General features: G+C 40.4%; 1 protein-coding gene across 3 annotated transcripts in view; it reads left to right on the plus strand.

Annotated features, from left to right (window-relative positions):
- PTPRJ (protein tyrosine phosphatase receptor type J) overlaps positions 1-8670 on the plus strand; it is a 72731-nt gene extending 64061 nt beyond the window's left edge. For 2 of the 3 annotated variants that reach the window (XM_035540165.2, XM_050710962.1), the window contains exons 17-24: positions 719-806; positions 1927-2017; positions 2694-2767; positions 2905-3039; positions 3505-3624; positions 4170-4330; positions 4600-4735; positions 5471-8664. In XM_035540165.2, coding sequence (XP_035396058.2) covers positions 719-806; positions 1927-2017; positions 2694-2767; positions 2905-3039; positions 3505-3624; positions 4170-4330; positions 4600-4735; positions 5471-5629 — 964 coding nt within the window. In that variant the 3' untranslated portion in view covers positions 5630-8664. Of the gene's footprint in view, positions 1-718; positions 807-1926; positions 2018-2693; positions 2768-2904; positions 3040-3504; positions 3625-4169; positions 4331-4599; positions 4736-5470 lie in introns of all 3 variants that reach the window. The other variant, XM_050710961.1, reaches the window with a different exon arrangement.
- The last annotated feature ends 7412 nt before the right edge of the window (positions 8671-16082 follow it).

The raw sequence follows: 16082 nt of genomic DNA on the forward strand, positions 1-16082 counted from the left end.
GATAAATGCCCCATGCAATTTTGAACAATAGGATGTTTGCGTGAAACACAAGCTTCTGTACACATTAAAGAAGCAATCCAAATTGTTGGTAAAGAGCTCATAAGCAAAAATCTGCACTGAATTTTCCTTTATGGCTACTTTGCACTGAGCTGTTAATTCAGATGATGTTGAGATTGTAATAGCCCACCAATAGGTAGCCACAATATCCTGGAAATCACAAGCAATTGAACCAGGTTATTGGCTCATGCACCAATTTTATTTTATTTTTTTCTGATGGAAAGGCATGGCCTGAGCATGCTGTGAAGTCCCACCTGTGTAGACTTCATTAATTGGTATAAAATACATGAGGGAATGGGGCCGATCCGATGGAAGGGGAGCACAGAAATTGCTGGCTGGCACCTTCTGTCGTATCCTTCTCATCAATAGGATGCACTGTTCTCTTCTTGGCTGGCACAGATCATTTAAATGCTCTGCCTTGATATCCTGTCCCCTGTAAATGCAGTTTTGTGGGTGCTACTAACAGTCATGCTTTTGTTCTTAGATTCACGTAGTGAAAAGTGCAACTGCATGTGTCTAATCATCCTTTTTTCTTCCTCCCTTCCCCTGCTCTCCCCTGAAGAGTAAAGAAGTAAGTAAAGCATGTTTTATAATGCATTAACTGAATTCATGGTTTATTTACCTAGTATCAGCTACCAATACATGGCTTTTCTCATTTTAGATCAAAAATGATTAAAGTGGAGAACTTTGAGTCCTACTTTAAGAAGCAGCAAGCAGACTCCAACTGTGGTTTTGCTGAAGAGTATGAGGTGTGTGTCCTCAGTTGGGAGAGCTTTGTGACAAATATTTTTGGAATGCAAATTAGCTTTCCTTTGGAGTGGATGTGAGGTTTACTGAAGGGGAGGAGAATAAGGGACCTTTTACAATAGACATTATTAAGCTGCATGTGAGCTCTAAGTTTAGTTGAAGTGCATGATAAATTCTTCACATCCTGCACCATTAAATCTGCCTGTGAGCTATAGCATGGCCTGCTGCTCAGAGCTCTTGCTGGAACCAAGACCTCCGGAGTCCTTGCCCTCATTGCACTAGTGGTGTTTGCACTCTGGGAATGCCATTTACCTTCTCTGCACTTTATTTATTTCATCATTTTTTTTCCTACACAGCAAGACAGGTTATTCACTAATAGCAGGCTTCTTTAATGCATTCTGTGTGATTTGCAAACCTCACCTGTGAATAAATTGAAGGATATAAGCAGTCAGAGGAACAACAGTTAGGATTTCCTTAATGACCATAACTGTTTCTCTGTGAAGTGCGCTAAAGCTTAATTGATATAGGGTACAAAAGACGGGAATCAGCTGTCATCACGGATGGGTTCTGTGTTGTCATGTCTGCTGTTAAAAAAAAAATCTTATTTTTTCCACTTCTCCAAGTTACTCACAGGTTTTCTTCTTTCCAGAACAAAATTTGTCCCTTTTACTGTACCCAGCAGGCTGGTGCTCCACCCTTGCCCTCCTCTCAGATTTTGCTTCCTTCTTCAGTCCTTCCATGATGCAACTTGCTCCCTTTCCCTCTGTAATGCCAGCAAAGCTCATGCTAAATGGTCTGCTGCCTTGGAGTTAGAACGGGTGTGCAATCAGAGTCAGTGTTAATGTATTTCTACAAAATTATTTCTAGGCTTTTAAAGCCCACTTTTGGGCTTTAAACATGCTATTACTCTTCCATTCTGTACTAATCCTTTCTCTATCAGCTTTGCTGCTGTCACCCTCCCGCTCTGTTTGTAGAAATCTGATTTTTTGTCATGTATCCCAGTTTTACATGCCTACTTTTACAGCAAAGGCCAAGGGTGTTTGGAGTATTTGCTTCAGTGATGTGTTTCTGTACAATTCTTAAACCAGGACCAGGTGCTCATGAATCTTTCTTTCACTGTAGGAACTCAAGTCTGCTGGTGTTCATCAGCCCAAATTTGCTGCTGAAATCCCAGAGAACAGGGGGAAAAATAGATACAATAATGTCTTACCATGTGAGTTACTCTCTCAGATTTTGTCACTTCTACTAATTGAGTTTTTAGGTGAAAAACCTTGGGTTTGGCTGATTTCATTTTAATAGTACTCGGAGGTTTCAAAGGGGAATTAATGTGGCCAATTTGGAAAAAAATGAATTTGGGCTGCTATTTTCCTTGTATGAACATGCCAATCACTGTACAAACAAACCTAAAGAGCTTTCCTTGAAAGTTATAAAAATATTTTCCTTAATTAAATTGTTTTCATTTTTCATTTGTGAGAAACTTGCAGTCCAGATCTACCAGAACTGTAAAAAATATTAAGGCATTGCTGGACAGCTTTGCAAACTAAGAACCTGAACCCTGCCAAGCTATCTGCAGACATCCCAGCAAAGTAAAGTGTTAAGGAAGAATTGGATTAAATACAGATTTTTGTGTTTGTGAGAAAACAAACCGTGTTTAAAAATATGTTCAGTGTTCTGAATTTTTTGTTACTGGCCAATCCTTTTTCTGAAGACCTTCATTATAAAAGCCTGAACTACTGCTATGTCTGATTCCTAAAGTTATGTTCTTATTCTTAGAATGCCCATCATTCTAAAACACCTTTTATTTAGAAAACATGTTAGAAGTGCAGTATTTTGCCGAAAATTTCTGAAAGTTCTTAAATTCATAATTTTCTTTTCCTTTCTTTCTGCAGATGATATTTCGCGTGTTAAACTTTCGGATCTGAACTCTGTAACCGATGATTATATTAATGCAAACTATATGCCTGTAAGTTGCTTCATTAGTTGAGAAGAAAAATAATGTGTATTTTTGTGATATAGGCTTAACAGATCATATGACTTATAAAATCGACTTTTTATGGCTCATGGATGAAGGTGTGAATGTGTATATATATTTTTTCTTAGGGCTATATCTCAAAGAAGGCATTTATTGCTGCACAAGGTCCTTTATCCAATACTATAGAAGACTTCTGGCGCATGATTTGGGAAAAGAATATCTACTCTATAGTTATGTTGACGAAATGTGTTGAACAAGCCCGGGTATGGTGGTTTTGTTGTTGTTTTGTTTAGCATTAATATTAAAACTGAACCATCTCTTGAAGACAGTTGTATCTCTTCTAATCTTGTTGTTACCCTAATAAGTTAGAGATTGATCACTCTTAAAACAAGCATCTAGTTAATGGAAGATTATTTTCTGAATTCAATGAGCCCAATTTTTTTTCCCTTTATATCTCCTGACTACCAGACTCAGGAGGGTTGTGCAATCTCCGTTTTTAAGATTGGTTCCTCTCCATAGAGAATGGTTTTAGTAGATCTGCTCTTGCTTTAGGATAGGACATTGGGAAGGGTGAAATGCTTCCCAGCCTCACTTGAGGGTGGCATGTTATTTAAAATTAACAGTCAAGGCCAAGGTGGAGTCACAGGAGACTACCTTGCCATGACCTGTTTTTTCTCTATGTTTTATTGCTCTGTGTAATGTGTTGAACCTTTTAATTCTCTTCTTAGACAAAATGTGAGCAATATTGGCCAGACAAACAAGGCGAGACCTATGGTGACATTGCTGTGACAATGGTCTTGGAGACTGTTCTTCCAGAATGGACAATAAGGGACTTCAATGTAGAAAATGTAAGCGGCTGTCCAGTTGGTAGTTGTGTACAGATATGCGTGAAAGTGATTTATTGAGTCAGTGAGTTCACATGTCAAGCAACACTGGAGTGACAGAATATAGTAACTTCACTAAAACTTAGTCAAATTCAAAGTTATCAGAGTGGAAGGGATAAAAGCAGTGGCAAAATCCAGCCTGCTAATGGGAATTACTGGTTTCCCCATCGGTGACCCTTCAGCATGTGTCTCCCTGAGGCTTCCACAAAAACTCATGCTTTATGCAGATATTTGGAATATCTGCTAAACTGATCAATTAGCACCATCTCTGTCAGCAAATGTAATGCGGCAGAGAAGATCTTGGAGTCGAGTGAAAGGAAATTATTTCTAAGTATTCTCTACTACAAGGGAAGGAAGAGGGAAATTGGAATATCATTGATCAAAGTACTGCACAGTTTGTAACGAGCAATTTTATTGAAAAGTCTTGCACAGTACGTATGGCAGGAAGCCCTTCTGTTGCTCTTTTGAAGCTCATTTGTTTTCTTTTTTTCCAATGCATATTCCTCTAGGCCAACACACAGGAGAGCCGCATGGTGCGTCAGTTCCATTTCACCTCCTGGCCTGATCACGGAGTGCCAGAGACAACAGACCTGCTCATCAACTTCAGACACCATGTTCACGAATACAGCAGTCAAAATCCTATTGACTCTCCTGTTCTAGTGCACTGCAGGTAGGAAGAACAAATTCGTGTTAGACATGCTTTCATCTTGTGACTTTTTAAGAACAGTTCTTTTTCAGTGTGATTCTGGGAGTCCCAGAAGGGTGTCCTTCCTCCATCTTGGTCATGGTAAAACCCACCTCTCTGGACTGCAGAAGCTTTGATACCTGTGCCACTGAAATAATAGAAAGCATATTACTAACTTTACTGGGTTTTTATTAGGCTACAGGTGAGCAGGTGGTTGAGAGAAAGCAGTAAATGGCTTCCATGTGTCATTGCAGTGCTGGTGTCGGGAGGACAGGGACATTCATTGCCATTGACCGCCTGATTCAGCAGATTGAAATTGAGAATACTGTGGATGTGTATGGAGTGGTGTATGATCTTCGAATGCATCGACCTTTAATGGTGCAGACTGAGGTAAGATTCAGATTTTCATCCAGCAGCATGTTTCTCAAACATGCATAATAATCCAGGAAAGGTAGACAGAAGACTGTAGCTCAGAATTACAGGAAGATAAGATTTTACAGAGCAATCTGAAATCGCCCTCATTTAAACTTCCCTGCTTCCTGCCCTATTTCTTCCTACAAAAGTATTTGCAGCTAAGGGTTTTGTAGTATATCCAAGCAATCTCTTTCAAGGGTAATTTGTTGGACTAGCATTTGCAGGTAGAAAGAATTAAATCCTGAAAAAGTTACTTTTAAGCTTGTTCAACCCATGTGAGTTTTATCTTTATAGCCACAAGCCAGAATTCCCTTCAGTCAAGAGGTCTCTGCGTGCATCTTTTGTATTCTGCAGGAACACAGGCGTTCCTGCTGGAAGTACTGCTTTCATGAAAAAGCATGTGGATTAACTCAAGCTGATCTGGAAAAGGCTGTAAAATCTCCATCATGAAAGTCTTTTAGGAGGATGTTAGGCAACACAGTAAATTCGATCCTATTTTTTTTACTGAGGGTTCACACGACATCATGAGGTCCTTTCTAGTCCAACTTCCTATGTACATACAACTTCTAAAATAAATAAATTGATTGTGTGTGAAAACATTCAGTGCAGTACCTCCAAAAACTGAAACTTATATTCAGAAGCAGAACTACTTCCAAAATTAGGTATTTGCTAGAATTCTCTTAATATCCTTTCTTCTTTTTCTCCCATCAGGACCAGTACGTCTTCCTAAACCAGTGTGTCATGGATATTATTAGATCCCAGAAAGACAAGAAAACAGATCTTATTTACCAAAACACAACAGCAATGGCAATCTATGAAAATTTCACACCTGAGCCAGGCTTTGGGAAGGCTAACGGCTACCATGCGTAGCCTGGAAGGAACGCAGTGTCTCCAAGAGGTGTTGTCTGCGCATAAGAAAGGGAGACGTTCTACGTATGTTTTCCGGGATTGTGTGCAGTGTCTTACATTTGGTTTCTCCAATTTTGTCCTTATATGAAGATGTGATCTACAGGACAAAAACAGTGCTGGCAGGAGCCAAGGATTGTTATAAAAAGAAAATACTTAAAGTTAACAGAGGAATTTTTGCTTTTTCTTGGGAATTTAACAGTACTGATAGGTGAAATAGCATTTACAGTACGAACAATGAACTAGAATTTCAATATTAAAATAATAACACAAGCTTTTTATTACAATTTTATATGATTTCATTTACAGACACCAGGCTTGTGGGCTGTTTTAATATATTTAATTATAAGTTTCAGGAACATATTTTATCTACTGTATCTGGTTACTTAGCTAATAGATATGTGTCTCTGTGATCTTTTTTTTTTTCCTGAGTGTTCCTTTTTATTTAAAACAGGAGTACAAACACCTCCTCCAAATGGACATTTGTACTTGGAAATTGTGCCTTTTCTAGTTGCTACTCTAGAAAAAAAAACAGCAGAGATTCTATTTTTGTACTGAAACTCTTAATGAGAACACAGATTTTTAAATAAGGCTTATGTCAAACCTAACTGTAGTTGCACTGTTGGCAGGACTCTCCAGAAGTTTGGAGGTGAGCTTTGTTTTTGCATTTCACCATGAATATCCCCTGCCTTAATGTTTCGGTGCCTCTGCTAGAGGAAAAGGAGTGTGGTGTGTCACTCCAAGCTTTAACTATAGTGAAAAACTGAGCGAGTATGTGAATGTGTGCGCGGGGGTGTGTGTGGGTGTGTATGAAGGAGAGAATAGCTCCTCCCTGTTCCTGGCTGATATTCCTGTTTTTATAAAATTTGTAATGATTTATTTAAAGGTGCAATATATGATTTACTGAATAATGATCACTCTATTCTAATAGAGTTTTACTCAGGTTGGTGTCTTTTTATCATTGTTGTTTTTCCTCAAATGTATAAATCTGTGAAAATGTTGAACTAAGGTTCCAAGTGTCCAAGCACTCCCAAACAGATTGACTGGCTTTACTGTTTCTACCAAAACAAATTGCACAAAGTTCTGCTGTAAAGACCAACTTCTCGGTTGATTTAGCCGTTCAAAACTGAGACATATCTTACCTGCCTGCATCTCATTGATCTAATGTAATTGTTTTGTAATTGTTTGCAATGTACTGCTGCTGTTATTTTAACTGGTCCTTTTAAAAACAGAACAAACAAGCAGAAAACCCCTAGTTTGCTGATTTTGCAAGCCAAGGATTTGATTGGATTTTGCTGGTACATAACTGCTAGACTTGTGAAGGCATTACCAATGAAGGACTTCTGAAGTAGTTTGGGGGTGTGTTGTTTTTTGGTCTTTGGATCATTGCACTGGTTGCATTGCAAAGGAATATGAAGTTTATGAATAATGCTATAGAATAGCTCTAAAGTGATGAAAATCTTGTGAAGGTTTAATAATCAGAGTCCCTGAAGTTCTGCTGCTTTTTGTTTGTTTGTTTGTTTGTTTTAGCAGAGTTGTCAAAAATAGCTACATATATTAGGAGTATATGTGGTATTACAGTGGAACCTGGCGACCTCGCAGAATCCACTGTTAGCAGAAGAAAATGTAGGAATTCCTGGTGTAGAACTGTAAATTTACAGATAACCAGAGGAATTTTTTACACCCGGTGTGAAATGGTGGTGTGCTAGGTGAGCAAAACTGGAGGACAAACCACAAAGTGCTTCAGTTTTTTATTTTTTTGTAGCAGCCACTTGTGGGTTCTTGAATATTTTTTCTTTCTCTGATTTTTTTTTTTAAATCAGTACACATACACACAAAAACAAAACAAAAAAAACCTCCAAAGCTCATGCATGAGGTTAGTGATCCTGCCCAACGCAATCCAAAATGGCAGTCCACATAGTTGATCTCACCCAGCATTCTTCCTAAGCTGCTGTCATATGACAAACAGAAGTAAACCACTGGGACCAAACAGAACCATTCCAAAGGAACTGGGAGGAAGAAAGGCCTGCCCCTTACAGTCATGTTATTTTTTCTTCCTTTCAGTCTTCTAAGTGCAGAGCACAGAACCAGCATTCCTTATTCCAGGTCCTGCAGGAACTTGCTGCCTTAGGGTGGTGAATGAATGCTCTGTTGCTTCAGAAGTCCTTGTTCTATACAGCACAGAGGAGAGGGAGATGAATCTTCTACTTTAGATTGTGCGTTTGCATTATATTGCAGTGGAACATCAGAACCAGCTAGCGTAGTGTTTCTGCCCAACCACCTTTTCTTGCAGAAAACAAAAGTATCTGTCCCATTCTTTTGATGTTGGAAGCAGGTGCCAGTCTCCCTTGTGTCAGTATCTAATGAATATCCATTTTTAACACCATTGTATCCACTTCCAACACTTCTGTGATTTCCCAACACTGAATCACTGTGAGAAGAGACAGAAGTTTGAACTAAATGATCCCAGGGTTAGGTGGAAAAGGTTGGTAAGGCTTAAAATGCTTTAAATGAAGTTGGCTCTATTGTCCCTGTAAGTAGGCCATGCTTCATAGGATATCTATTCAGGAAGAACGGGATTACAGGTAACTAGGGTTCTCTTGTGGATCCTTTTTGGCCAATGTGACTTGAATCCTGGCAAATATTTTTTCCCTGCATTCTGATGTTCGCTGTGTTATAATTGCTGCGATCTCTCTCTTCATTCAGTGTTTTCTCTTGCTGTTGCTCATCTAAACTGATTTACTTTCCAGGCTCAAAGCTCTACTGTGTGGCAATGACATCTCCTGCATTTCTGTTTTACACTTCTTCCCATTTGGGGCCTGCTTAAGAAGGGAAAAGTTGATGCGTTTCACATAAGTGACTGTTAGTTAAATATCTTGATATGATGTACAAATTTTATTGTTTTCTTATTTGTTGTACAGGAAATTTCAGCACATCTATAATGTTTTTAATTGATTTGTTTTTAAAAATATAAAAGTAACAATTAAAAAGCATCATCCTAGAGCACTTTGTCGTTTCCTTTCGTAGGGTTTTCTTTTCAGCTTCTTTTGAATTAAAATTAATTTGCCAAAATACCTGTTTCATTTAGAAAGGCTTTAAAATGTGCAAGGAAAGTGGGTTCCAACCCTTTCAGGTGGATTATGAGATGATTTGTGTTACAGTCACGGCTCCCTAAAGGTTGTTACTCTGACATTGAGACTTGCATGGCAGGACCAGGACATGACGTTTCTCTAAACAAAGAGCTTGCACCAGTTAAAGGAACTATACCTTAATCCGACCTCAGTCAGAAGATTTCTACTCACTGAAATAGCCATGGGTGAGGGCTGCTGTTTCTAGGACTTGAATACTCCTAGAAAAACAAGAGTACTTTTTCATCCCTTGAATGGGATGTTCTGTTGTCACGAGGGAAAGCATAGAAAGGGATACTTACAAAAAAATATCTTTGTGATAACTGACTTCTTGATTACAGTTTACCTGACTGTAGATGCATACAAAATACCTCAGTTAAGTCCATTTCTATTAAAATTCTCAGTCTCCATACCTGGTCAGCATCATCCAAATCACTCCCCAGGAAGATCACATGCCCAGAGAGTGATTCTGGCACTCGGCAGCTCTCCAGTTCATCCCAGGGTGCTGACATTTACTGTAAAATCTTGTGATCCTCCATGGTAACACTACTGCAATTTCTGAAATGACTGAGTGGTGAGATATGAGCAAAGTGATTGTCTTGTACTCTTCCACTGCAGCTGACTACCATTGCCATGGGCAATAAGTTTCAGGGAGGCTTTTAGGGAGCAAGATTCCTCACTTTTTACCATATATCACATAGGCTTGTTGTTTGGTTTACTGAAATTCAAATACTTCATACTGTTCTGGCTGCCCTTAGAGACCATGGGGCATGTGGAAAGCTACCTAGAGTTACGCATTCTCACAGCTCCCAAAATACCACTGTTACTGTTTCAGCCACGTACAGGTTTTAAAAGGTGGTGAATTACCATAGAAGCTCCTGTCACTTTATAAATATTGCTAATAGATGACTGTCTAATAGTATGATGAAACTGTTTTAACAAACTGTTCACATTTATTACATAGCTATGCCTGACTGGATGACAGAAGTTTCACCTGGCAGAAAATGTCTCTTGCATGGTAATCCAAGGCAGGACAGCATAAGTGCATCCTCACTGTACAACTGCAGCTTGGAGTAACTGAGCAATATACCTCTAATATATAATGTTTGCTGCTACAGTTCTTGAAATCACTTCTGTGTCTGCTGACTACAATGAAAACCCATCTTTTTTCAGCTTGATTTTGCAGACATTTCTTGCAGGCAGGGGTTTATTCAGTCTTACCAGCTGTTAGTAGCCTGTTCAGGTGGGTAGAGTTGAGCCAGTGTATCTGGAAATCAAATTTTGTACCTGGTCTTGTCATTTATTAGTTTTACTGCCTTTGAGACTAAAGAACTGGCGGTCAGAGAGAAGAATGTAATGTTTTTGTCCTGTTCTTTATTTGATAAATGGGATGCAGTCAGAAATGCTGCTGCTCTTTCATGCCCTTCCTGGCTGGGTGTTACCAGGCAGCAAATGGAGTCTGGAGATGAACAGATGTGGATGTTCTTGCAGAATGGGAGTAAAAAATGGGGGCTTGGAAGGGAAAAACACTGGAGAATTTTGCACACTGTGCTTTTCTCAAGCAAAAAGAAAAATCTTAGTGCTGGAAAGCTGCTAGGCCTTAAAAGCTTCTGGGTGATCTAGGGGAGAAAAAAAAAAAAGTAAATACAATTGCTTTTGTCCATGGGCAGAATGAGGAGCAAAGAGAGAGCAACAGTCTACTCACTTCTGAGGTAGGTACAGTGTTCTCCCACTTCTCATATCCACCAGAGAAGTTAGTTTTTTTCTTTTTCAATTACTGTGGCACTGCTCAGGGAGTCCTTTTCAGTCATCACACAACCAAAGAAACCTCCTGTTGTTGAAACCTTTGACTTTAAATGGTTTTGTTTTCAGCAATTTGCAGAAATGTTTGTGGAGTTGGTGCCAAACGTTGTCACCTCAGTGCTGTGCTTTGTTCCATTCTCCCTCCTTTTGTGTTGGGAAAAAAATCTCTGCCCACGCCAGCCTCCTGCCTGTGCAGGTGGAGGTAAATGAAGCGCCAAACCTGCCTGGAAAGCACCAGGAGGAGCTGCTTTCTGCTTGCTTTGCTGGCAGAAGGGAGGGGGCTGTTTGTACATCTCACAAGGAGAAGAAGCTGGGAGCCCCTGTCAGCCCGTTTCCTAGATGTGATGAAAAAGGTTCAGGATCCAGGCCTGTTCTTTTTTTTGTCCCTGTTGCTTACTTCATTGCATTTATTCATCCAGGTACCTTTTCCCAGTTTTCTTTCATTTTAAGCTAGTAGATAACATCCACCAACAGCCAGAAGCAAAGCTAACAACTGAACCCCCCTCACGAAGAAATGGTAGTCTAATTTGATCAAAGTGAGTTTCTTTAACTCACATCCTACCTTCAGCTTTCTAAATGACAGGGGAAGAGCCAAATTCTCTGGAGTGATGTTCTGGACATAATTCTAGTGTTTTGTGGACATCCCTAATGTTTTAATAGTGCTTGTGAGAAGACTGCAAGCACATTGCCATGTGCTAGAGAGACAGTGCTCTCACACACTGCCATGCTTCCGTCCCTGTTTTGATGTAGAGTAGGATGGGCAAGAAGACGTGTGCTGAAATTTTAAGAAAAGGCATAAGAGATTTCTGGACTTGTTTTTGATTGACAGTTGTTTCATGTGGTATTTCCAGTGCTGGGAATGCGTTACAGAAGGAAAACAGGCTCTGTGGTAAAGGCTGATCTAACATCTGCTCTGATTAAGGTATGTGTCCACCTAAAAAGTGATGGCTGGAACTGTACAATATATCCTGTTCATTTCTGTTTTCAGCCTCCAGGTGGCACACGATACCATCGTTCTTCCCAGGGAAAGCTGCTCCTGCCAAGCTGCTCACTTTCCCTTTTTTCTTCCCAGATGCCGATAACCTCCCTCCACCCCATGTGCTGTTTCCCCTTCCTTCTCCCCATGCTGTAGGTGCAAAGCCCATCCCCACCAGCCCTGGCTCACATCAGCGGTTCAGCCAGATGCAGCGTGCTTGTTTGTAGAGATGTACACCTGGTTAGATGGTGCGTTTCAGAAACTGTAAGTTCAGCAATAGCCTGACAATGCAAAGTAGCTGGTGACTATGTCAAACAAGCCTTTGCTTCCTTGAGAAGTTGCTTTTACACTGTAGTCTTGGCAATGCCTAGACATTTTCTGATGGTGTGCCTAGCCCAAGGTGTAATGGCTCTGGTTGGACCAGTCTGGAGCTGGTTATTCTGGATTATCAGCTGTGCTCATTTCCTTTCCTTATCAGTCTGCTCTGCAGCTGTTCCCAGCAATAACAGATTTATAGGATTGCTGAACACAGTGCAGATATATCAATAAAGACAGGAAACAATGATGTGCTTGCTTGTACTGCTCAATAAGGATAACAGTTAAAAGGCTATTTCAGTTAATGGATCTGTTTATGTGCATGTGTGTAACACTAACCATGATTCTTCCATGCCTTTTCTTACATAGCTCCTCGGGGAGGCTTTAAATGCACCTTTTAAAGCATCCGGCAACATCTGCTGAGTTACTTCAGCTTCTTCTGTCTCCAACCTGAAACACAGTGAGATGTCAAGGCAAAGCTCTAGTGGCAGATTCTTTTTATTGTATTATTTTTTTTACAAGCACAGCTATAATGGAGATATGTAAGGGAGCTTCAGCAAATGTGCTAAATCTACTGAAAGACACATCTTAATCTACCTAGCTGCTTACAAACCCGTACAATGTCTCCCTTTCAATGAGGAATAAATCAGAACAAGAACTAACATTTCACATCCAAACATCCCGTGCTCGTAATTCAGCATCAGGCCCGGGGAAGATCTGGTCTGGCAGGGTCTCCTGGGGCCAAACAGTTCTCGGGTGCTAGTCCTGGCCCAAGTGATGCTCCCAGCACGGACAGTGACAGCCCAGCTAGGCACGTGCAGGAGGAAAGCTCAGCGCTGTAGGCCACTCGTAGGCCACTTACCAAAATACCGAGAAAAATTTCTGAACAGTGAAGGATCAGTGAAGCCTTTAAAATCATTGTAGTTTAATAATAAGCCAAGCCTAAAGCTAATGAATTGTTCTTCTTCTACGTGCGATCTCCTAAAACATGACTGGGATGCCAGCAAAATAGGTTTCACAGTGTTAGTTGTAGTGGATATTTTCATTTGTCAAGTTCATCGATATTTTCATTCGTCAAGCTCAGTGCCAGCATTGCCACTGATGCTGCAACTTGGTATTTTGAAAATGAGCTTTTTAGGTTTTTAGAAAGCATTGCCTTTAAAAAAAATGCCATCAGACAAAGCTTTGAACAGTTCCACAGTGCCTGTAAAAAAGCTTTCTTGGGAATTTCTTTCCATTTTTTCACCATTTGGATGTTTTTAAAACAATTTCAAGTAAAGATGAACGTTGATTGTTTCAATTAGGATTTAAGATTATATGCCATTTTAGTTTCTTTAAAACATTTTGTAGTCAAGGGGACTGAAATCCTGAAAAATCCAAAGAAAGCACCGATTCCAGTCACACGTGGAACCCTGCTCCCCTCCTCTTCCACGTCAGACAGAGAAGGAAGAGGCATGCCCAGAGCAAACAGCTTGAACGTGGCCTGGACAAACTGGGCATGCTTTTTTTTTTTAAGAAACAAAATTAAATGTGAAGCTAGAACACGGTGGGTCATAGACCAGGGAATCTGAAAATACACAGATGTCAGTCAGTAACATGCATTTAAGCTTTCTGCAGATGGTAATCTGAGTTGCTATCTAGAACTGGACACAAATTGTAGTAATGCTGATAACTCTCCTTTATGCAGAATTTGATATTGAAATAGATCAGCACATACAAGACAGCTTTCTCTTATATATAGATTTATATTAGGATGTTATTCTAAGCAGCTGTAGAAAATACATGCTTTTTCCTGAAGAGCACTGTACTGAGCCATCTGTCACATGTATTTAGGTCCTCAACCTTCTATTTCATAGAGAGAAATCAGAGGGTTGGTTTTTTTTGGTGTTTGTTTTTTCCATCTAGCCAAGTTATTCCACTGTGTTGTAGGCGTGCATGGCTGCACAGGATGAAATTTTACAAGTCAGTTTGAGGGAGGCATAGTGTTTTTTCCAAACCAGAGCCTTAAGGCTCTTTGAAAGTCACTGGCTTTAACCGATGTTAGGAGAGGTATGATGTAGAGAGGTATTATTCTGTAGAATACAGGCAATTCATTACAGATAAAACATGACTACAGTCATAATTTATTGCACAAAGTAAATTGTAAGTGCTTTTACTAGGTAAAGCCAGAATCTATGTGAAGACACAACAAGCACCCTGGTCTGCAGAGGCTGCTCTCACAGCACTCAGAGAAAAGACACTATTGCAGTTTTTTGCTGAATTGTTCTTTCACTTAGCAGACACTTAAACTCCCAAGGTCTTGGCTATTCAGTTTATTTCAGAAAAGGCAGAGTGCCTATTTGGGAGTTGAGCTGGCTGCTTTCTGGGCGGGGGGACAGAGCCACTGAGGAGGGAAGGACCCATCCTGGTGAGACTTTACATTCCACAACGTGACCAGATGAATAGAACTACTAGCTGAGTGGAGCACGAGATAGCAGTGTGATGACCATGGTCACCCTACCAAACAGAATTTGCAATTGTCTACCATTTTCTGGACTTTTTAGATTTATTTATTTTTTTTAAGAATAGAGTTAAACGTTGTTTTTTTTTTCCAAAATATTCACAAGTAGTTTCTTTCAGCAAAACTGGTAGAATGGGAATAAAATCAGACAGGTTTGTAGGTGATTCAAAGCCTGAGCAATGAATTTCTGCATTGTGGAAAAAAAAAAAATCACAACACACAGTCACCATTAAAATACTACAAAGAAGACTAGCAAAATGAACTGACACCTTTGCCAGCAGCCAAATTGCGGTGCTGAATCGCTTTCCCATGAGCTGGGGGAAGCAAAGCCTGTTTCTGCTGTGCTGGTGCTGAGGGACTGTAGTAGAAAAAACCTGCATGTTTTACTGCAGGTGTGCAGTGCAAATATTTGCAGAAGGGAGGCTGTGGTGCCTCCTGTTCTTGCATCACACCATAGAAAAGGGAAATAAAAAAAAAATTTAACCCAGTTAAATAATTCTACTGCAACTAATATATCATCTTAATAATTTGGGATTGTACCAAAAATGAGCAGGCAAGCAGGAAGGTGAGATAAGTACGAGTCTCTCATCACCCTCCATAAGGAAGGCATCATACTCAAAGCTGACTGTAGCCTTTTAACTTTGCTGGCGTGCAAGGAAAATTCTTTCACACTAATAGTCAAATGATAATTTCCCATGATTGAAAGGCAGGAGCTGCTAAGCATAACAAAGTGAGCTTCCTTTGCTCGCTAGGATATCTGCCAGCGCTGTGATCATATCATGGCTTTCCTTGGCCCACAGTCAGGAGGAAACTGCATATTCTTGATCAAAAGCACAGTCTGCTTAGGTGGAGACAGTTTAATTATTGGTGACAAATCTGACAAAAGTTCTTTGAAGTGATAGTCTCAGGATGGCTCAGTATTCACATATGGGGGAAACCAATCGACTAATTACAGCAATAAATAGCCTCAATGATGAGACTGAAAAATAAGGTGGGGGTGAGAGCTCTGCGAGGTCACGGGCAGCAGCCATGAGGGTGGCCAGGCTGGGAGGACCTGTGCTAAAATCTGCCAGTGGGGGGGAAGAGATTTGGGGTAAATCAATCATCTGTGTCTTGCCTGGCTTTTTGATCTGGTTCTTGTTATATAAAAGCGACTGAGGAGCCTGGTCAAGAAGCCAAAGTTGATAGAGCTGGATCTCACTGTGATGCCTGCCAGCCTTCCCAAGGAGCTGGCAGGGCTCTGCCTCCCTGGCAAAGGCTGGTCCCCAGAAGCAGCCCAGGACCTCCCACACCAAGCACAGCCACAGCACAAGAAATCAGGAGATACAACAGGGCTGTAACAGACAGGAAAACCCAAAGGAATTCATACAGTTGACTGAAATGCCACCTTCTCCTAAGTTACTCCACAGCAAAGGCAGGAAGCAAACACAGAAAACTCTGATTAAGTGATTAAGGTCTTACTATACCTGTGCAAATCCCTCCTCTGTAAGCTGACTTGTAATCAAAAGGAGGTTTTGTGAGTATCTGGGGCTCATCTGCTTCTCTGGTGAGGCAAGCAGCAGATGCAGGGTGGCATTCCATCGCCTAAGCAGTGCTAAGCACCACCTTGAACGTGCAACAGAGGCTGTGTATGGCAGGCATGTACAATACACAGGAAGTCTATGCCTTTCTGCAGCAGCTGGGTGCTTAAAATGG

The sequence above is a fragment of the Cygnus atratus genome, chromosome 5 (genome assembly GCF_013377495.2).
Source record: "Cygnus atratus isolate AKBS03 ecotype Queensland, Australia chromosome 5, CAtr_DNAZoo_HiC_assembly, whole genome shotgun sequence".
Taxonomy (NCBI): domain Eukaryota; kingdom Metazoa; phylum Chordata; class Aves; order Anseriformes; family Anatidae; genus Cygnus; species Cygnus atratus.